This window comes from Callospermophilus lateralis, chromosome 1, assembly GCF_048772815.1.
Source record: "Callospermophilus lateralis isolate mCalLat2 chromosome 1, mCalLat2.hap1, whole genome shotgun sequence".
In the NCBI taxonomy this organism is placed as follows: Eukaryota; Metazoa; Chordata; class Mammalia; order Rodentia; family Sciuridae; genus Callospermophilus; species Callospermophilus lateralis.
Genome location: NC_135305.1, coordinates 126,455,950 through 126,479,006, shown reverse-complemented (window position 1 = coordinate 126,479,006; position 23,057 = coordinate 126,455,950). Strand labels below are relative to the sequence as shown.

At 45.8% G+C, this 23,057-nt stretch overlaps 1 protein-coding gene across 2 annotated transcripts in view; it reads right to left on the bottom strand.

The window, feature by feature from the left end:
* Positions 1–23,057, bottom strand: part of Chfr (checkpoint with forkhead and ring finger domains) — a 29,074-nt gene extending 6,017 nt beyond the window's left edge. Inside the window, exons 1-13 of one of the 2 annotated variants that reach the window (XM_076838325.2) lie at positions 22,815–23,057; positions 16,970–17,069; positions 14,808–14,917; positions 13,924–13,983; positions 13,593–13,805; positions 10,433–10,600; positions 7,799–7,958; positions 6,871–7,025; positions 6,578–6,740; positions 4,263–4,408; positions 2,599–2,718; positions 1,017–1,100; positions 437–507 (exon numbers count right to left, since the gene is read on the bottom strand). In XM_076838325.2, coding sequence (XP_076694440.2) covers positions 437–507; positions 1,017–1,100; positions 2,599–2,718; positions 4,263–4,408; positions 6,578–6,740; positions 6,871–7,025; positions 7,799–7,958; positions 10,433–10,600; positions 13,593–13,805; positions 13,924–13,983; positions 14,808–14,917; positions 16,970–17,069; positions 22,815–22,944 — 1,680 coding nt within the window. In that variant the 5' untranslated portion in view covers positions 22,945–23,057. The remainder of the gene's footprint in view (positions 1–436; positions 508–1,016; positions 1,101–2,598; positions 2,719–4,262; positions 4,409–6,577; positions 6,741–6,870; positions 7,026–7,798; positions 7,959–10,432; positions 10,601–13,592; positions 13,806–13,923; positions 13,984–14,807; positions 14,918–16,969; positions 17,070–22,814) is intronic. The other variant, XM_076838352.2, reaches the window with a different exon arrangement.

Here is a 23,057-nt window from a genome sequence, read left to right as displayed (position 1 = left end):
CCATATAGACCCAAAAGCAGGTGTAGAGCTGCTGAGAGGACCATGCCTGTCAAATGTCCATGGCAAACAGGAAGCCCTGCTCTTGTTGGGCCGTCAATAGTGCTGGACGCAAGCAGGAGGGAAGCCAGGTCCACAGTAGGAAGCACAGGTACATATTAAGCACTTGAAATGGGAAGGAATACAGTCAGAGAGGAGGGCCAGAACTTCCCAGAAACCCTCTCTGAACTGCAGGAACCAATTCCTATGGATTCATGACACTATGGCAAAAAGGAAATGCCTATTTTTGAAATATGTGGAAAAACAGACATATACCAATGGGAGGGGCAGAGCTAAGCAGATCACTATTCAGAAAATTTACAAGGATTCACTGAAAGTAACTACAGAAGTGAGGGGGAGGCCTCCTGTTGGCACTGAGCCAGGCGTGTGTGACAGGCACCTTCAGGATGTCTGACTCGTAGTTATTGCTGTTCAGCACTCCATCCAGACACTTGTCCCCCAGGTTGAGCTCTGCCAGGGGAAGGGAAGCAGAGTTATCTGTTTTATAAAGACAACATTGCATCAAAGAATTGTTTGCCTGATGGGATAACCAAATTTCTTTTCATTATAGATTATGCAAAAACTAAAAATTCCATAATAAAATGAGATTATAATACAGAAAAATTATTTCCATCACCCTCCCTCCTTAAAATGATAAGTCTGAGTTTGTGAACACCTGGCTTGGTGTCAGAAAATCGGGACCACTGAGGAAGATTATTTTCTCAGGAGAGGCAATTCTATATGCATAAATAAACCCTCCTGCATTGGAAGTTCATTATCTCCTTAACTGCTCCACGTGGCTTGACTGTGAGCCAACATGAATTCCGCACTTCCAACATGTTTAGCAGGAGAAGGCAGGTGGGTACCTAGTGAATGACAGGGCCCACCCCTGCCCCTGCACACACCAGGCCACAAACACCACCACCACCTGCTCTGAGGTCATCAAGAGAACACATGCAGGGCTGAAGAGGTGATCTTACCACAGAAAGGGGCAAGGCAGCCAAAGCAACCAGTACGGGTGCAGCCCCAGTACAGGTGACAGAAGGGCTGTAGGCATACTGAACCTGTGGACAGAGGACAGTCAGTCAGGTCCCAAGTGCTGCGAGAACACTCAGCACCAGACTCAGGGGCTCACCTCTTTGAAAACAACATAGAAGGGGTTTCCAAGGAAGTGGGCACAGAGGTGACTTTCCAGCCAAAGCCTAGCATCAAAGCTGACTGAACTGTAATGACTAAGCCCTTAGAAAAAAGCCAGACCCATGACCACATATGTCCCATCATCCAAACAGCTTGCAGGGATTCCCTCTGGCTCTGAGCATCTGTTCTACCTGAGTATTTTGTCACACTATTGCCTTTGTCATTATTATTATTATTATTATTAGTAGTAGTAGTAGTAGTAGTAGTACCAGGGAGTGAACTCAGGGGCGCTTGATCACTGAGCCACATCCCCAGCCCTATTTTATATTTTATTTACAGACAGGGTCTCACTGAGTTGCTTAGTGCCTCACCATTGCTGAGGCTGGCTTTAAACTTGTGATCCTCCTGTCTAAGCTTCCTGAGCTGCTGGGATTATAGGTGTGGCCACTGCACCCAGCAAAGCTGGAGTTTTGACAATTTGTAGAGCTATTCCCTGAGCTGTGGCTTGTTGGCCATCTTGTGTGCCTCAGGCACTCTGAGGTGAGCATTCTCTGTGGCTGGTCATACACCATGCAGTGGGCAGTGACTGCCCAGAGGATACCCTAGTGCCCTTTTGCCTGACCTGCAATACACAGCCCACCACCCTGCCAGGCCCCTCCAGCCTGCCAAGCTCAGTGTCAAGAGCAGTGCCTTCCAAGGGCCACTTTGGATGGTGTGCTGGTGCTGTGCCCCTGGCATCCAGGACAGCAGCTTGCGCCCAGCAGGGACTGGTTGATGGTGCCATTTGGGTCCATGCTTCTCTTCATTCAACAGCAACAGCTTAACACATGCAGAGCTCACGTGGTCAGGAAATATTTTAAAAGAAGCCTATGTACATGGACAGACATTTCAGGCAAGAGTAGATTCAAATGGCCATCAAATAAATGATGGGCTTTGATCTGATGGCAAGAACTGTAAACTAAAAACACCCTATTTCATCTGTTAGATCTATAAGTGACACATCATACAGTGATTGGTGCTGATGTGGGGATGGTTGTAGATCCAGAACCCAAGAGGACCTGGTCTCCACAGGGCAGCATTAGTACAGTTCAACACAGTCACATGGAGTCAACACCTATGATCCCAGCAGCTCAGGAGGCTGCTGCGGGAGGGTCCCATGCTTCAGGTCATTTTGGTTTTGGCAAACCCCACTGAGACATCACATCTCAGCTTGGCCAGACTGTGCCATGAAATAAAACATAAAAAGAGGGGGATGCAGCTCAGTGGTGGGCCATTTAGCCAGCAAGTAAAAGCTCCTGGGTTCAACCTCCAGTATTGGGGTGGGGGTGTGGAAGAAACGACATTACATCTTACTTCACACCTCACACAAGGTCAACACATCTGAAACATGAGCCAGGGGCACCACAGGCAGCCTGGCCTACTCACATTGCTGAGGGGCCACACGTGGGTCCTGCTCCCGCTCTGCTCTCCGATCAGGCATGGGCTGGAAGCAGCAGGTGCAGATGGCGTGGCTTCCTTGTAGAGGGCACACATAATCCTGGGCTGCTGAGGTACAGGCATGTTGGGACATAGGCAGAAAGACGGCAGATAAGAGATTCACAACTAGAGAAGCAGCTAGCACACAGGAGGAGAGACAGGCTTGAGAGAGGACAGGAGATTTTCAGACTATCCCTGAGGAGTCAGATGATATCCTGCCATGTAAACTAAGAGATTTTGAGTAGATTGAAAAATAACCAAAAATGGGGTCTGGCTTAGTGGTAGAGCATTTGCCTAGCATGTATGAGGTCCTGCTTCCATCCCAAGCACCAAAAAAAATAAAAATAGAAAGAACCAAAAACTGTTTTTTGGTTCAGGGGTTGTAACCAGATTTCAAAGATCAGTCAGAGGTTTTCTAATATTTCCTACAAAGGAAAAGCATGTATATTATAAAACAACAAAACATGCTACATATTTAATTTCTGCTGAGACAAGAGAACAGTTATGTCCTTCCAATAACAAAAGGCAGGCATGGTGGGCAAAGGACCACCTGATCTGGCATCAGGAACTCTGTCCACATGGTACGTTCCCTAGACACTTACCACCCATACAGAGGAGACCATGGGGAGGCTACCATGCCAACCATCACAACTCAATCCACTCTAAGGGTCACAGAGCACCTACAGCACTCAGGCTGTATCTGTGTGTGACACATATTCTACATGCATGGGCCTAATTAGTAATTTGACGGCCCAAGGCCAGACACTGGTGCATCCTGTTATGAAAGACAGGAACATGCAGAGTGGGGAAGTCACTGGGTACTGAGTACCCTTGCCAACAGCAGAACACTGCCTTGCCTGTCCCATACACAGGTCCTAGATGCCACCAGGAGAACTGTGGCTACAGTGCAGCAGGGTGGTCAAGGACATGGCTCTGAGGCACAATCTTGAGCTGGTGGTCTCATGACAAGCCCAGGCTGAGCCCTGGCTGAGAGGCTAGGGGCTTCAGGCTATCTTTACATTCTGCAGAGACCACAGAATGGGTGGAGCCAAGAGTGCTCCTTTTTTCCAGGTGCTAGGATTTGACCCCAGGGCCTTACACATGCTAATTATGTGCTCTAAGACTGAGTTAGATCCCCCAGCCCCTCTCTTGCATTTTTGGGAGGCATCTGGAGATCCACCTGTTGGAAATGGGCAACTGACAGGAGAGAGCTCAGGGCGACTCTGGAGATGTGAGCCTGTTTCTGAGGACTGGGCATCCACTGCTGGAGAGAGGCCAGCCTCTCATGGAGGGACAGATGTGTGGTCCCATTTTGGTTTTGGCAAACCCCACTGAGACATCACCTGCCCTAAAGCAGAGGACTGGGGATGGACCAAGTGTTAAAATCAGGACTAGTAATTCCCAGGCAAGTCCAGAGGAGACCCCCACATAAACAGCAGGTATTTATCAGATCCTCCCTGAGACAGATTATAAAAACTGAGAGGATCTCAGAGGCAGTGGGCCATGCAGGCCAAGGACTGGAGGGCAGAAGCCCCACAAGTGGAAACAGTATAGGAGGCCAGAACAACAGGGGTCACAACAACGCGACGTGGAGCTAGATGCTGCTGTCTCACCTGCCGTGAAGCTGGCAGACGCTGATGGTGCATCCCCACCAAGGGCCTGCTGGGCCCCCAGCTCACTGTCGGGTGCTGGGCAGGGAAGGGGCTGCACCGCTTGCCTTCGGTACTCGGGGCACTGTCTGCACACGATGTATGGCTGACTGCAGGAAGAGCAAGCGGCAGAGCTGCAGCCATGGAGGAGCAGGCCCCCAGGCACTGGTGCAGCTCTGCATCTGAGACAAGGACAGACCCTGGGCAGCACCTTACCATGCCGACCCGAAGCTGTCTTCCTCTGTGGGGCCTCAGCCCCTTCACACTTTTTCTCTGGCTCTGCACAGCTCCACTCCCACCACTGCGTGTAAAGGACAGGGTAGGCCCTTCTTTCCTGCCCAGCCCCAGCTGCTGGAGAGGGCATTATCCAAAACCACCCAAACAGGAATCTGAGGGTGGGCACCCATTCACCCATGTAGGCCACCACCCTGTGCCATTGCTCATCCCCAGGCTTCAGCACACTAGATCCTGGGTCACGCTGAGCTGACGAGGGGCCTGGGCTCACATGAGACCACAGCACAGGCACTGCTTCCCCTTGTTAAAGCCAGCGCACGTGCCACGTCTGAAGAGACCCTCCTCTAGTGACCTTCCAACTGGACAGCGGGAGCCCCGCACTGCTCATCTCTATGGCCCGTGTTGCCGTGGATTGCTTGTCTTTATGGAACCCCAGAAACTACTAGGCAAAAAGGTAGACTGTAAAAAAGAATCCTCTGAAAAAGTAGGAGGCTCTTATCTTAGAGAATGCTTTCTAAGGCAATGAGGGTCAGGAATGGATAAGCTGATCAGATAAAAAATGCCACAGTGAAAAGATGCTCATTCGTAAACAAAAAATGTAAATGAAAAGGACATTACTGTTTTCTCATACTAAGCTGGCAAAGAGCATCCTTCACATATACCTCAGAGAGTAGCATTAAAGTGACCTTTCTGGTGGGCACTGGATAACATGCATAAAAGTCCAGCAAGGTAAAATTCCTGGTCATGCCCATCTCCACAGTCATCTTGGTGAAACTGCTGGACGTGTGCACAGGGGTGACCACAGGACGGCCTGCAGCACTGCATCCAGAGGCAGGGTGTTGGGAAGGCTTCAGAATCCTGAGTGCAACATGCTCCCATCTTTACAAAACACTCAATTGGTTCTTACATTCTACTTTGTAAAGATGCACACGGATGAACACACACGAAAAACCCAGTGGACACAGTGAGTGGTAACACTCAGGCTGAGGGTGTCACTGCTGGTAGAGGACTTGCCTTAGCATGCACAAGGTCCTGGGCTTGATCCTCAGAACCAAAGGAAAAAAAAAAAAGAAGAAAAGAGAAATAAAATGTCAACACTTAAGTGATTCTTGGGTTTTCTTTCTTTTGCTGGATCACCATCACTAAATTTTGCAAAAACAAATAAAGATGATTAAAAGTTTTGAGCTTTGTTTATTGTCTTTTTAAATATTACAGCCTAGGCCTGGGGTTGTGGCTCAGTGGTAGAGTGCTCGCTTAGCACATGTAAGGCACTGGGTTTGAACCTCAGCACCACACAAAAATGAAATAAAGATATTGTATCCAGGGTTGGGGCTGTGGCTCAGAGGTAGAGTGCTCACCTGCCATGCGTGAGGCACTGGGTTCGATCCCCAGCACCATGTACAAATAAAATAAAGATATTGTGTCTACCTACAACTAAAAAATAAATATTAAAAAAAGATATTGTGTCCATCTACAACTAAAAAATAAATATTAAAAAATAAATAAATAAATATCATAGCCTTGACCAAAAATGAAAACTCTGATTTCAGAGTTGGGGAAGAAGATCTAGGGCTATGTCCTCTTAGCCAGGGGACAGTGCCTTTTCTGTGATACTGCCATTTATGGTAGAAGACAACACTGTCACTAGATAAACTACAGGGAAACATCGTGCTTATGTGGGGAAAAAGTAAAACTTAATTACAACACTCTGTTAGGACCAGTGAGTCAGGACCCATGTGAGGCAACTGGCTCCACTGGAAGAGGGTACAGAGCTTGTCTCTGTTACCTGTAGTAGTGGACAACGGCAGGTGGGCCACAGGGAGGAGCACTCCATCCAGCCAGAGTAGCAAGCTGCGCAGAACGTGTGCATGCAAGGCTGCACATCCACTCTCTGCCAGCTCACCCAGTCCTGGCAACTCTCCAGCATCAGAAAACAAGCTCAGACCACAGGAACCCAGCTACCCACCCCACAGCAAACTCTTAATCAGAGAACTGGCTGCACCTCTGGCTCCAAGACCCCATTCCCAGGCAGGAACAGGGACTACCTGATGTCTGAGGACTCACTGTCAACATCTGACAGCTCCAGCAGGTCCTCTGAACTCCCCTCTTCATCAGAAAAAGACCTCTTGACTTTGGGCTGCAGCATGTCTTGGGTGATTTTATTCCTGGCATCCATACTTCTCATATCTTCTTCACTGCGACTCTTGTCTAGATTCAAAGAACACAGTAGCTTTCACTGACAGCAAAGCATGACCAGTGAGACACACAGCCTTCTCTCCTCAGAGCTGAGCTCCCCACCCTGAGGAAGGGAGAGTCTTGGGGGGGCTGGCCCACTTGCCTGGGTGCTGGATGAGGTATGCTTCCACAAGGTTGTTGAGGATGTGGTTCTTACAGATCCGCTCCACTGGACAGCGACAGGTGGGGCACAGGGAGGAGCGCTCCATCCAGCCAGAGTAGCAAGCTGCACAGAACGTGTGCATGCAGGGCTGCAAGCTAGAACAAGAGGAACCCCTCTTCAGACAGAAACCTCCAAAGATCGGCCACTAGGACCCCTGGAGCAAGACATGCAGCAGGCCTTCCCAGGCAGAAGGGCAAGCTGATCAAAGCTAGGGGCTGACTGTGGAGCCCGGCCATCACTCTCACAGAAAACACTTTAATCAGGCTTGTTGATAAAAAGAAACTAGAGGTCACACTGCTTCTGTGTCATCAAAAGGGACAGAGGAAAGCAGATTATGACTGCAGAAACATGGGCAATAGGAACCAGCATCTCAGGATTGGAAGCTGGGTAAGGCTACACCTTCTAAGTAGACACTAGAGTAAGGAGAAGGCTCACCTGGGCTGCTCCTGGGATATACATTCTATGACAGTGTTAAACATTTCTTTAATCAGGAAACATTTAAAACTTGGTATAGTGCATCTGATCTGTCTGCAAGCTAGACTTTGGGTTCACTGGGTTACCCATAACCCATGTCAGTCAAAACCAATACTGCCAAAATCTTGTGGATTCTATAGCCCTAGTCTCCTGGGTGGCTCTTCAAGTACGATGAAAACAGCACCTTAGTAGTCCCCATGCCAAAGAGGACCTAACAGCTGCTTCATTGGCAGCCTCCTCCTCCCAGTGGCCAGGGTCCACTGTGAGCCAGCTGGGGTGTCAGCGACACACCTCACGCCAAAAAAGACCTGACAGCTGCTCCATTGGAAACCCCCTCTTCACCCCCTGCCCCCGCGATCCACCATGAGCCAGCTGGGGGTGGTTGGCAGCACACCTCACGCAGTCGTGCAGCAGGTCTTGGCAGATGATGCATGTGAGTGTCTCCTCCATCTTGTCTGGCTTCATGGCAGCAGCTCTGACGTCCTCACGGGGAGGTTGAGTATTTCTATCCTGGTCTGCAACCAACTGCTGCAGGTTCGGGTCAAGTGCCTCACCTAGGAGAGAAAGGCATATATTGTGACAGGCACACCACAGCAGAACTTGATGCACAGCCTCGTATTATAGAGCCCAGCCTGGAGACAAGGGGACTCCTCAAGCTGCAGACGCAGTGCTGACCTTACGTTTGTATCTACAAAGACCATTTTTAGGGTGGCTCCAGATAAGGCTCATGTTCCAGTATGTTTACGTTCTGGTGTAGAGGAACAGTTCCTGACATAATATGACACACACGATGTATAGCTAAGAAAGAAAGGATAAGCTAGGTGCATGCCTATACTACCAGCTACTTGGGAGGCAGAGTCAGGAGGGTCACTTGAGCTCAGGAAATCAAAGTCAGCCAGGGAAGCACAGCAAGACTCTACCTCAAAAAAAAAAAAAAAAAGTGTGTGTGGGGGGGAAGGCTGAGAGGCTCGGGTTAGGGACCACAGACCTGTAATCCCAGCAAGTTGGAAGGTAGAAGGCATGCAAGTTCAAAGCCAGCCTGAGCAATTTAGCAAGACCCTAACAGCTTAGTGAGACCCTGTCTCAAAATAAAAAATACAAAAGATTGGTGATGTGGCTCAGTGGTTAAGTACCCCTGGATAGAATTTCTACTACAAAAAAGAGAGAAAGAAAAAGAGAGAGAGAGAGATGGGCCAGCTGTTAAATAGTATTTGTCTTTTTTTTTTTTAAGAGAGAGAGAATTTTAATATTTATTTATTTTTTAGTTTTCGGCGCACACAACATCTTTGTTTGTATGTGGTGCTGAGGATTGAACCCGGGCTGCACGCATGCCAGGTGAGCGCACTACCGCTTGAGCCACATCCCCAGTCCATGTTAAATAGTATTTGTATAAATGTAATTTTTTAAAAAAACAAATGAAAAAGCATGATGCCTGAGTACACAGGAACATGCTAGAAAACAAGACTAAGATGGCACCAGTGGCTTTAAGATGCTCTTTCTCCTGTTATGTTTCTATTGCTCAGGTATAAGCTCAGATGTTGGTTGTCACAGGTCAATTAATTTATTTATTTTGGTACTGAGGTTTGACCCCAGGGTACTGGACCACTGAGCTACACCCTTTTCTTATTTTTTATTTTGAGACAGAGTCTAGCTAAGTTGTCTAGGCTGGCTTTGAACTTGTGACCCTCCTGTCTCAGCCTCCCAAGTTGTTGGGACTATAGAGGCCTGTGTGCCACATGCCTGGTAATTTTTATTTTTAAAGAAATATTAAACATTCAACTTAAGTCATATAGAAGAATGCAGTCACCTCTGCCCAGCCTGCCTTCACTGCAATTTCACCAGGTGAAGAAACCACTTCCACGTCTTTTACTGCACCTTTTGGTATTCATTTCCATGTATTTAAATTATAATGCTACATTGACTTATTAATTTTGTTTCATTTAGTGCTAGAAATTGAACTCTGGGCCACTCACATTAGGCAAATGCTTTATCACTGAGCTACATCCACAGCCTTGATTTACCCATTTTAGAAATCATCACCTGATATCTACCAACACAGGAAGGTGTTTTGGCCCCTGAAACCTTCTTCCCAATATTATCTAACAGGACTGTGGGTTAACTGCAGCAAATGGCTTTCATTGTGTTTATGTAAGCATTCTCTGCTGGGCCGAGCAATATACCAAAATTACCTTTTCTGATTTATACATTTTTTCATCTTTCTGGAGTTATATAATTGCCTAGTTTTTATATGTGTGTATTTTTTGCTATAAAACTGCTGCTGATTCTTCTCACGCCTTCCCCAAGTTGATTAACTAACTCCCCAGTCTTCACATAGCTCCATTTCTCCCAAAGACCAACTTCCTGGGTCCCGTAGTGCCCTGGGCCTGTTGCACAGCCAGCATTATCCACCACATTTCCACATCTTAAACATAATGTCTTAAATTTTGGCTTTTAAAGTACAGACATTTTTTTCTCTAAATCATCTTCAATGTGAAGGTTCAAACTATCATCTAAGACAACATCAAAGCAGGGCATTGTGGTGCACATTTATAAGTCTTAGGAAGCTGAGGCAAGAGAATTGCAAGTTCAAGGCCAATCTGAGAATTTAGAGAGACTCTTCTCAAAATAAAAAATAAGTTGGGGTTGCAGCTCGGTGGCAGAGCACTGTCCAGCATGCACAAAGCCCTGGGTTTAATCCTAGTTACACACACACACACAAAAAAAAAAAAAAAAAAAAAAAAAAAAGAAATCTAGAGAGAGAACTCTGGCATCCATGTTGCAATCAGGAATATACTACCTCTAGATCCAAGACTGTAGCCTGGTGGCAAGCAGTTCCATCCAGATCACACAATGGGAAAGAAAAGGCCCCAATTTCATTTAGCAAATGTGAGGTGCTGCAGTAATCATCTGAGGGGGTCTCCATGGGTAAGCACAAATGAAGCCACATGCAAGGCCATGGCCACCAAGCCCAGAGTACCCCTAGCATCTCGTGGAGAGGGCAGAGGATGCATGGAGCTGCAAGACCAACCTGCTTTCATTTTCTTTTTCATGGGCTCCAGATCCTCCTGGTTCTGGGGTTCCAGCAAACAAAACTGTGCTCCCTCTCTGTCTGGAAGAGCTGACGTAAGGCTGGAGAGTTCACTACTTCCCACAGATGGACCACATCCTTTTAGGGAGAAGCCTGTACCCCCAGGTCCTGTGAAAAGGGAAAAACAAGACAGGTTCTAATTTCTCTATTTCATGAGAGATCATGCTGGTAAAGTATCACTGATTTAAGCCAAATGCAATCCGCAGTCCAAGATGTCATAGTTTGTAAGAATGACACACTACTTCTGCTATGTCAATACCATGAACCACATGTCTTATATGCATTTGGGCCCATTTCTGTGTGAGTGGAGCTGGGGGCAAAAGCACATTCACAAGGGAAGAAATGCAGAGATGTCTTTGACAGGACCAGCCCTGAGCACTGGTGGACCATGTGCAAACCCACATGCCAACAATCACACAGTGCACATTTCAGGGCGAATGTTCCAAATAGAGGCTCATGTGAAGCAGAGGCCTTTGGCAGGAGTGGAGCAGTTGTATGATCATGGGAAGGAAGAGGGCGGTCATTGGCAGGCATAGCAGAAGAAGCTAGAGACACATAACTGGAAGGAGTTTGGCACTTTACTACATCCTCTGTCTTCATTGAGATCTAGTTTGGAATATCACAGTATGACAGGTATGTAGTCCATGATATTCAAACCATGTTATATGATAAACTGACTTAGAGTAGCTGAGGAGAAAAGAATGACTTTGGAAACAGCTGAACCCCTGTACTGAGGGGAAAAGCTAACAGCTCCTGGGCTGGCTCCTGTCCCCACCACTCACTCACACTACAACTGTGAGAGGCTGCTGTGCTTTGATCTCCAGCATAAAGAGCATGGTAATGGCTCCTCCCTGACTGGCTCCATTAATGAGTCTTAACCAAAAAAGAGCACTTACTACACTATCTCATGTCTAATAGGTGCTCAACAAGTCTTCACCATAGTTACTTTGTTAGCGTAAGTGTTTTGCTACTGTTAATGTTTATAAGTATAATTGTTTTCTTAGTGTTAGTGTTAGCATTTGTAAGCATATTATACATATATGCTTAAGCATATGGACAGAAAAAAATTTATTATTTAAAATTTACAAATATATGAATGCATTACCTCTTTAAAGAACTTAGAACATAATCACAGTTTATCAGACTAAACACAATGCACACAGATGGACGGAATAAAAGATTATCTAACTTAAGGTTCTCTTTAAACTGTCCCATGCCTGAGTTCTGAGGAATTCCTTATAATATTCATAAAATGCCAGGTTAGGATGACAGATGTGGCATGCCTGACCTAAGCATGTGGCTAGAGAGCTGCACCCAATCCAGAGCCTGCCCTTGAGTGCGATGAGCCATGCAAATGGACTGAGTAGCACTTCTACTTCTTTGGGACTATAATCGCATGGAATGAGTCACAGGTGTTGGAACCAGTTGTGGAGAGCCAGCACACATCCCACCTGTGCTATCTATACTTGAGGAACCCTGGTGAAGGTACACAGGCCTAGAGAGCTTTAAGACTTTGTCTAGTTGATCACTCAGGTCTGGCATGTTTGCCTTTTGAGTGTGATTACAATTTCTTTCATTCATAAATTTGAGGTAATTATGTTAAAATGAAGGCATATCAAGAGACTTTGAGAAGCTTGGGCTTTAGTTTAAAAGTTTACGTGGGCTGGGCATGGTGGCAATGCCTATGATCCCAATCATTCAAGAGGCTGAGCAGGAGGACCACAAGTTGAAGACCAGGCTGGGCAACTTAGCAAGACCCTATCTCAGAACAAAAAATTTTTTAAAAGCTCATTGATATGAGTGCCCCTGGCTGGATTCAACCCCAGTATTTGGAAGGGGGGACACTTCATTGAAAAATCAAAGAACACCAAGTATAGTGGTACATGCTTATAATCCCAGTAGCCTGGGAGATTGAGGCAGGAGGATCACAAGTTCAAAGCCAGCCTCAGCAATCTAGCAAGGCTCTAAGTAACCTGATGATACCCCGTCTCAAAACAAAAAATAAAGAGGGCTGGGGATGTGGCTCAGTGGATAAGCACCCCTGGGTTCAATCCTTGGTAGCAAAAAAAAAAAAAAAAAAAAAAAAAATGTCAAAGACCTTAATAACCAGGGAGAAATAACATCTTCCTGGTTTTTGTAAAAATATCAATTCTCCCCAAATCAATATCTCAAAAAGATTTCTTTTTAACTTGAAAAGCTAATTCTAAAGATAATCTAGATGAAAAATACAAGTGAAAAACTGAGAAACTAAAAAAAAAAAAAAATCAAAGCATAGACTGTGGTCTAATTACTGAATACATGTATACACCACCTGCAAGGACACATTCATATCATACTGCACCTGGATGTTCTGACTTTATCCCAATAACTGTGGGGGAAGCCAAAAAGAGCTAAGCTATCAGGAACAAGGCATGTAAAATTGGTTTTAAACTATACATTTCTCTGATGAGCTTAGTGGTACATTCCTGTAGTCCCAGTGACTTGGCAGGCAGAGGCAGGAGAATCATAAACTTGAGGCCACCCTCAGCAACTTAGGGCACCCTTCCTCAAAATAAAATAAAAAGGACTGAGGTATATAGCTCAGTGATAGAGCACTTGTATAGCAAGCACAATGCCTGGGGTTCCATCCCCAGTACCACTTTTTTTTTTTTTTTTTAAATATACTCTACCCTGAATAAACCCTGAAATATTATACCAAGTAAAAGAAGTTGGTCACAAAAGACCATATACTGTATGATTCCACATATGTGAAATGTCCAAAACAGGCAAATGTAAAGCAACGTATTTCCTTTCAAGTGACAGAATGTTACAGACTCAGTGATCATGGGCATGCAATTTTGTGAATATACTAAAAACCACTGATGTGTACACTGTAATTGTGTGATGTGTATAGTATATGGAGCATACCTCAATAAGAAATAAGAGAATATAGAATACCATGGTACCTGCAGCATTTCTCTTGGGGAAGGACAGGTCAATACTTGCCACTACAGAACTCCTGCTAAGGAGAGCCTTGGTTGAGGCTTTTCTGTCTGTGACAATGTGGTAAAGATTAGGAAACAAAGCACCGTGGTTGTCACTGTGACCTCCTCCAACTCACCAGAGCTGAAGGAATGCTCTCGCCCTGTGGCAGTCGGCTCTGTGGAAGAGGTGGAGGCCCTGGGGAAGAGGTCTGATGTCGACGTTGATGGCTGTGGTTCCTCCAAGCATGCCTGAGTGGCGGGAGACAACGAAGGTGGGACCCGGGGGTCGTCACCCCGTCCTGGACCTGAGGACTCTTTGGTCACATGGAACACATTTTCTTTATTGGCTTCTGCAAGCACAAAAGGAACACAAGGAACACATACTGAGAGCCCAGGAAGACATCCCAGGGCTGAAACCAAAGTACACTGCCCCCCACGCATCCATGTCTTTGCCACAAGATCACTTACCAAAGGATTCTCGTGTCATGCCTTGCTTTTCATGTAGAGATTCATAGAGGTATGCCACATCTAGGAGTAAATCAACCCTATCAGAGGGTGGCCATGTAGGAGGGGCCCCTCATCTTGAAGCCCATCTACCTGCTGATTATCTTCACTTACCAGCCAGTAACCACATTCTAACACAATTGACATGCAACATCTTTGCCAACTAAAATAAGCAAGCCTCAGGGAATGACCTCAGGAGGCAGACTAAGGCAAATAATACATGCTGCTCATAATTAAAGAAAAGAACAAACTCAAGATTCTTCCATGTGGCAAGGGGCTGGTTTTATGCCCACTGTGCCCTAAGGAACCTTTGCCCCTGCTTCTTCTTCCTTACCAAGGAAGATCTTCCTGTGTTCTTTGAGTCTCAAGGATGCCTTTAAATCAGAGGGCTCCCAGCACTCCTTGTCCTACTCAGTGATCATGGGCATGCAATTTTGTGAATATACATCATTCTCTCTCTCTCTCTCTCACACACACACACACAGTCCTGGAGCTGACCTTCACTGCCTCCTATACAGTCTCCAAGAGCAGAGCCAACAAGGGCCCAGGCCCTCTTCCTAGGTTTTGCTCCCCACAGCTCCAGTTCTTCCACCTGGCCCTACTTGCTCCTCCTCGGCTGTTTTGATGCGCTGCTCACAACTATGGAGGCATTCTTGAAGAAAGGCTCTGACTGTGGTTGACGCTACCATTCTCCAGCTGTTTACACCAAGAGTTCACACAACAACAAAGGGAATATATACAGGAGACACCTGTGCCAACACTTTCTAAAGATATGCCCCAGCCTCAGCTGGACACTCCCTTAGCACAGCACTGGGGATGAGTCTAGCCAGTATGTTTTCCTCTCTTACTGTGTTCGGGCTCATTTTTCCTGTACACCAAGTAGATGACATCCCCCGTCTGCAGAGGACAAGTCTGCTTCTTAACCACCTTCAGCTTGTTGATCACAGTTCCGTTGGTACTGTAAAGAAAACAAAGTGCAATTTATCCTTCTCAAAGTAACTTGGGATTAAATTATTTTTCTACCACCATTAGGAAACTGGCTCAATATTATCATTTTGAAAATACTCATAGGAATGATGTAACTATTTTACAATGCACATATTCAAATACCTTCTTAAAATTCTCTTGGGGGAAAAGCTTGCCTGTTATTCCTTTACTGACAACCTACCTGGCAACCAAACCATTTGTCTCATCGAGTGTTTTAATAATTCTGCTACTCCCATGCCAGACTCCCTTCGCGTGCCTCCTGGTGGGTTCCGAGGCCCCTCAGCAGCATCGTGCTTCCATTTCCAGCCTCTTGTGAGTTGTGGGCAACACTGTCCACATGTACACCCTGGCATCGCATCCCCCAGATAAGCATAGCTGCCTCCTAAGAGATGGGTGCTGGCTCTTGGGAAGATGACTTGGCCCCTGTGCTCAGAATACACAGCCTGGATCAGCAGTGGCCACACTGCTGGATGGGAGAGGTCAAGGCCCATGGTGTAAGGGGAGGACCAAGTAAGAGGGAATAGGAAGTGCTTCCTGGGGAAGAACTAATGGTGTCCAGGAGTCAGCTACATGACAGATACTGAATGCATAAAACTCAGCACCTGAACCACCACATGCCTCAGCTTTGCAGGCTCACTAGGAGGAGGGGATTCACATCTGAGCAGTTCACTTAGGTCAGGGAACAGGAAACATTTTCTGTAAAGAGCCAGACAATAAGAGTTCCCGTTCTGTGGTCACAAAGTCTCTGTCCAACTACTCAGCTCTGCTGCTATAATGTAAAAGCCGCCAATGACAGCATGTAAACAGTCACAGCCTTGCCCAGTAAACCTACAACAAAAGCTGGATATGAGCTGGCACAGTAGTTCACAAATGTAATCCTAGCAGCTCAGAAGGCTGAGGCAGGAAGATCACAAGTTCAAAGCCAGCCTCAGCAACTTAGAGAGGCCCCATGCATCTTAGTGAGGCCTTGTCTCAGAATATAAAATGGGCTGGGGGTGTGGCTCAGTAATTAAGCACCTCTGGGTTCAATACCTGGTATTAAAAAAAAAAAAAAAAAGCTAGATGTGGTAGTGCACACCTGTAATCCCACCTACTCTGGAGGCCAAGGTAGGAGAATTGCAAGTTGAAAGCCAGCCTCAGCAACTTGGCAAGACCCTGTCTCAAAAGAAAAATTGGAGATATAGCTCACTGGCAAAGCATTCTTGGATTTGATAACCAGTACTGGAAGAAAAAGAAAAAAAACCTGCAACAAGCAGTGCATCAGTGCGTTGACCTTGACCATGCAGCGCAGCAGGCCCTCAGCCCCCACAGCTTACCCTCAACGATCCTCCTCCCCAGCTCCTGCAATGACTTCCTACTGCTCTCAGCTGGAGCCCACACTCCCTGGAGTGGCTTCCCGTGCACCACTCTGACCACATATCCCAGTACCTCTGGGCCTTGGCCATGCAGTGCCTCTTGCCCGGCTGCCCCTTCCCCTGTAGCCTGCCTCTGCCCAGGCACGCAGCATCTCTGGATGCTAGAGAAAGGAAGGAGTGGAGTCTCCCTGGAGCCTCTAGAAGGAACCACTGGTCCAGACCTTGATTTTATCTTTTCCTTGCTTTTTATTGGTGCATTGCAATTACACATAACAATGGGATTCATTGTCACACATTCCATGTGTGTGTGATATAACTATAATTTGGTCAGTATTGTTCCAAACCTTGATTTTAGCCTAGTTAGACCCATGTTGGACTTTGAAACTACACAACTAAGATGATGAATTTATCAGACATCATAGGGCATCCCTGTATTCAAACCAAAAATGCATCCATTGCTTGTGAGTCTTTTTTATGAGCCATATTTAACTTAATAGGAATGCATGGGCCACAGACACCACACATCACCCAGGTGTCCCTGCTGGAAACCTGAAATCTGCCACAAGGAGCTCCTGAGTCAGAGGAAGGAGCCATGGGGTTGCACGCAAAACAATGCCTCAGTCTCCTGAGCCACACAAGCTCACAGGAAACTAGTGCAGGACTCTCACCTGGTATCTTCCAGTGTTGCCTGGCCAGACTTCTCATCCACAAGTATTTTACAGTGATCTCCAGAGACAAGTTTATTGCTAGGGAACGAGAGGTCACAACCTAAAACAGAGAGGGTAGCAGGACACTGGACATGACTCTCGGGTTCGGCAAACACTACTGCCTTGCTTCACTAAAGCAGGTGACAGTGGCACACATCCCTGGAAACAGTACTCGTGTGCCAGAGCGTTAATCCAGAGGGACAGGGTATGGCCCACCCCCATCAACACCTCAACAGCTTTTTCCGGGCAATTTTACAGCATGCCCACATGCACATCTAGTCCAATAAATATTATCAGAAGTTTTAAAAAAACTCAGGGGCTTAATTAGCTCTTCAGTATTTCACCTACTCCTTAACTTCTTCTCTATGTAAACTTAGGTTTCATAAGTCATCACAAAACTGAAGCAATGACAGTCACAGAATATATAAAACCAAATTATCATAGGCACATGTATAAGAAAATATAAAACAGAAGGGGAATGTGTCCACAACTGACTAAAGTCATTGTGTCTCAATACATATAAGAGGGGATATCTTCAAATACTTACTTGCTCTCGTTTTAAATCAAAAGGAAAACTATCAGAAGCTTTTAAATGTCTAATCACTAATTACCACTGCTTATAAGAGCAGTCTAAGATGATACATAATGATACTAAAGAATTAAGGGCAATTAAAAAAGGAATTGATACTGGGCATGATGGCACACACCTGTAATTCACAGCTCCAGAGGAGACCAACAACCCAAAGCAGTGGAAGATATGGACATGTCACAGCCCATCTAAGTCCCATGAAAGCTGGTTTCATGGAAGGTGCCCCCAACCCCAAAACACACAGAGCTGCCATATGGGCTTCCAAAGGATAAAGTGGCCAAGAACTGAGATAGCTGTAGGAGGAGGTCATGGCAAGGTTGAGGATGTGGCAACACTGGTCTGGGAGCTGTGGATGACAGAAGTAGTCAGAAGTTCACTATTGTTAAGAGGCCATTCTCTGGCTAGGATTTAGCTCAGTGGCAAAGAGTCTGCCTTGCATTCGCAAAGCCCTGGGTTCGACCCCCAGTTCCAAAAAAAGATAGAAAAAAAAAAAAAAAGATGCCAGTTATCACCAGATGTGGTGGCATACGCCTGTAATCCCAGTGGCTGTCGCAGGAGGATTGCAAGTTCAAAGACAGCCTCAGCCAAAGTGAAGCCCTAAGCAACTCAGTGAGACCCTGCCTCTAAATAAAATACAAAATAAGGCTGGGGATGTGGCTCAGTGGTCAAGTGCCCCTGAGTTCAATACCCAGTATCCACCCTCCCCCCACCAAAAAAAGATGACAGTTCTCTCCTGGATTATTTCACATATTTGATGCAATTCCAACCAAAAGCCCAGAAGGCTTACAGAAACTGCAAACTGATTTTAAAGTTCATAGGAAAAAATTTATTAGCATATCCAAGGGAATTTTGAAAAAGAATAAAGTTGGAAGATTTAGATATCTTGACTAACTTAGCATGAAAGACAGTGTTATGTTGGTGTAAGGATGGCCAGTCATAGAGAAATGCAAAACCTAAAACTACGAAGTTTGTAGTGGAAAACAAAGAAAAAAAATTACTGATGCTTGCTCTGGTGAGAATTTCTTAGACAGGATGCAAAAAGTATAATCCAGAAAGAAAAATATTGATAAAATGAAGTTCATCCAAAATATATATCTAGCTAGATGTGGTGGTTCTTGTCTGTAATCCCAGATACTTCGGAGGTTGGGGCAGGAGGATCACAAGTCTGAGGCCAGACTGGGCAATTTGGCAAGACCCTGTCTCAAAAGGGGAGGGCTGTGAGGCTGGGGATGTAACTCAATGAAGAACACTTGTGTATCATCTCCAAAGCCCTAGGTTGTATCCTCAGCACCATAACAAACAAACAAAATTAAACATCTGTTCTTCAAAAGACTCTGCCTATGAAGATGAAAGGACAAGCCACAGACTAGTAAAAATATTTGTGAAACACTCATCTGATAAAGGTATTGTATCCAGAATTTACGGCTGACACTGGCAACTCAATAACAAGAAAGTCAACAATGCAATTTTAAAAGATTCAAACACTTTATCTCTTTGATAATCTCTTTGAGATGTGGATGGCAACTAAGCAGATGAAAAACTTCCAACATCATTAGTCAGAGAAATGAAAGTGAAAGCCTTCCAACACCACCACAGAACTGGCTCAAAGTAAGACTGACTACATCCAAGGCTACCAAAAAGCAAGTGGAACAACCAGACCAGTCATGCACTGCTAGGGGGAATGAAAAACAGCAAACCATTCTGGAAAACACTTTGGGAGCTTCTGACGGTGATAAGCATACACTTAACACATGACACAGAAATCCCACTCCTAAGTATTTAGCTAAGAAAAATAAACATGCATGTCCAAAAAAAGACCTGTAAACTTATATGTATAATAGCTTTATTTCTGATAAAACAAGAAACAAACTAATGTCCATCCATTGGTAGTTAACTAACAAACAAAATGTGGTATGTACAAAAGCAGAATACTACCCACCACAAAAGGAACAATCACGGAAACAAGCAAGAGCAAAGAACACCCCTCCAAGGAGAGTTGCAGAGTGGGTACAGGTTTGCGGGGGATGCTGTATTCCACCTGGATGGCACTCCAGAAAGTCAGAGCCACAGGGATAGAAAGTGGACACACTGGTGGCTTCCAGGAGCCGGGGTTGAGGGAAGGGGCTGTGGGACCAAGATGTGCTCTTTATGGTCACCAGGGGACTTTCTGGATGCTAGAAATATTCTACATCTTGACTGGTGGAGCTGGTTTTTGGAACTGAACACCAAAACAGATGTAAATCTCTCTATAAAAATAGATTTAAAAATCATATTTTTGCTGGGCACAGTGGTGCATGCCTGTCATCCCAGTGACTCAGGAGGCTGAGGCAGGAGAGTTGCAAGTTTGAGGCCAGCCTTGGCAACTTAATGAGACTCTGTCTCGTTAATAAAAAATAAAAAGGGCTGGGGATATAGCTCAGTCATAAAGCACCCCTGGGTTCAATTTATATATTTTTGGAATTACTTTGTTACATTTATCCAAGGTGAATATCACCTGTGGTCAAGATATTCTCACTCCACCGAGCATATCCACCAGGACAATCCCCTCATAGCCAAGCCCCAGGTGCCAACTGCATCACCAGTATAGATTTCAAGACAGGCTTCCATATGCCAGCACTCGCACATTCTAGTTTGGAACCAAGATGATCTGCCCTGCTTGCCACTGTGGGTGAGGTTCTTAAATTCCTTCCTAGATGCAGCTCGGTGCTCCTCCCCAGTGCCTGGCACGTGGCAGGCAAGCATTCTTTTCAGATAAACATCCAGTCACACAACTCTGAGGACCCAAGGCTGTGTCCCCCACAACTCATGTAGAGGCCCCAAAGTGACTACCTAAAGGTAGGACCTGTGGGGAGTCGACAAAACCGAAATGGGTCACAAGGGCATGGCTCTGATCTGATGCAATTGGTGCTCTTTTTCTTTCTTTCTTTCTTTTTTTTTTTTTTTGTTGGGGAGGGTATGAGGGATTGAACCCAGGGATGTTTAACAATTGAGCCACATCCCCAGCTCTTTTTATTTTTTATTTTGAGACAGGATCTTGCCAAGATACTTTGGGACTTACGAAACTGCCAAAACTGGCTTTGAACTTGCCATTCTCGTGTCTCAGCCTCCTGAGTTGCTGGGATCATAGACATGTGCCAGGCAGTTAGTGTTCTTTTTTAGCTGTAGATGGACACAATATCTTTATTTTATTTTTATGTGGTGCTGAGGATAGAACCCAGCACCTCACACATGCTAGGCAAGCACTCCACCACTAAGCCACAATCCCAGCCCTGGTCAGTGCTCTTTTAAGAAAAGGGAAAGAGACCAGCATGTGCCTTCTTTACCAGAAGAGGACACAGCTAGAAGGCAGCCCCTGCAGGAACACCATTCTCACCAGGAACCAAAGTGGCCAGCATGGACTTTACCTGGGTTTCCCAGACTCCAAAACTGAGAAATAGCTTTTAAGCCACTGTTTAAGCCACTCAGAATGTGGCTGTTTACGCCACTCAGAATGTGTATTTTATTATGGCAGTAAGAACAGACTAATACAGCACCTTTATGTTTTTGATAGCACCATTATTAATGCATTTACTGAAAGTACTTTTCTTAAAGCAGATTTTTCCTCCCTGCCTCAAAATGAAGTTGAATGTCTTGACATGTAATAGCATGCATAATGTGCTATAACAGTGACTGATGAAAGTGTTAACTATAAGCCAGGCTTGTTTCAGCAGTTCACATATGATCTTATTTAATTCTTACAGCTACTCTACGAAGGAGACACAAAGACTTGGAAAGGTATGTTGTTAACTGTATTGGTGACAGGTTGGAAACCAGGAAGCCTGCTTCCAAGGCCTCTACTCTCACCAAATCTTAGTATAAAGTTGCAGGCACATTGTAAAAGGTGAAACTAACCTAAAATATTTGTTTCTGGATAACAATCTTTCCCATTCTCTCTCCCTCTTTTTTTTTTCTTTCAGTACTAGGGATAGAACTCAGGGGTGTTTTGCCACTGAACTGAGCTACATTCCCAGTCCTTTTTACATCTAGACACAGAGTTTCACTAAATTGCCTAGGCTGGCCTTGAACTTGTGATCCTCCTGCTTCAATCTTCCAATTAGCTGGAATTATAGGCATACTCCAAGGCACCAGGCTCATTCTCCCTCTTTTAAAGCATGAAGTCAGTGGGGCATGGGGGCACATGCCTGTGATCCCAGTGACAGGAAGTTAGGGCAGGAGGATTTCAAGTTCAAGACCAGCTTCAGCAACTTAGTGAGACCCTAAGCAACTTAGTGAGAACTTGTCTGAAAATTTTTAAAAATTTTATAAGGGATGGAGATGTGGCTCAGTGGATAAGTGCTCCTGGGTTTGATCCCCAGTACCAACCAACCAACCAACCAAATAAACAAACAAACAACAAAAACAAAAACCTATGAAGTCAGATATATTAATTTTCAGACAAACTAAACATGTTATGGACCTGACTAGCTTACTTCTCTCCAACCAGGAAAGCTACAAGGGAAGTCAAATTACCAGACGGCAGCTGAGGAGTCTAAAAACAAGTAGTGCAGAAGTTGAAGGTACTTTCTCTCCCTAGTTGTGTGCAATTTTGTTCAAGTCTTTAGCTTCCAATACTCATTAAGCAAATAATTATTTTAGGAGCTAGGAATGAGATCTTATTAAATGTAGACACTACAACCATAAACTGACCTTCCTCGCTGCTTACCTGTATTCCATAAATATCAGTATATTCTTTGTCTTCATTTGTTTCAAGGTATTCTCTAATGTCCCTTGTGGCTTCTTTGACCCCCATCATTTAAGATTTGTGTTTAATTCCTACATAACTGTGAATTTGCTAATTTCATTCCACCATTTTTAGAGAAGAAACTTTGTATAGTAACGAACGTGAGAAATTGTTTTCTGAAGGATATATTAATGAAACTAGTCTATAAGCCATGAATAAGGAATAAATGAACTACACGAAGCATTCGGAATTGCACCTGGGGCAGACGAATATATTAATAAATGGCAGGTCTTACATGAGCCCATTTCATGAAAGTGGAAAGCACAGTACACCCCCAGCAGCCTGGTGGGCTCCCCCGCCACCCACTCCCAGTCCTCGTCTCTCTTGCTGGTCCCGCCTTCGGTCCTGTCCCTCCCCACCCGCGTCTTGCCCTCGGTGCCAATCCCGGTCGGTCCCTGTCCCCCCTCGGCTCCGCTCCATCGCCCCGGGCCGCGCACCTCGCCTCCGCCCGATGGTCCACTCGCGTTTCCACAGCAGGACGTGCGGCTCGCTCTCCTCTGCGCCCAGGCGGAGGAGCCTCCCCCAGGGCTGCTGCGGCGGCTGCTCGCCTCCCCCGGGCGGCTCCATCGGACTCACGCCTACTGAGACCCGGAAACGCCTGCTGAAGGAGGCCCCGTCGGCCCGCAGGCGCGCGAGACTCTGCGCACCCGCCGCCGCCCGCCGCCCCCGGGCCTCCGGCC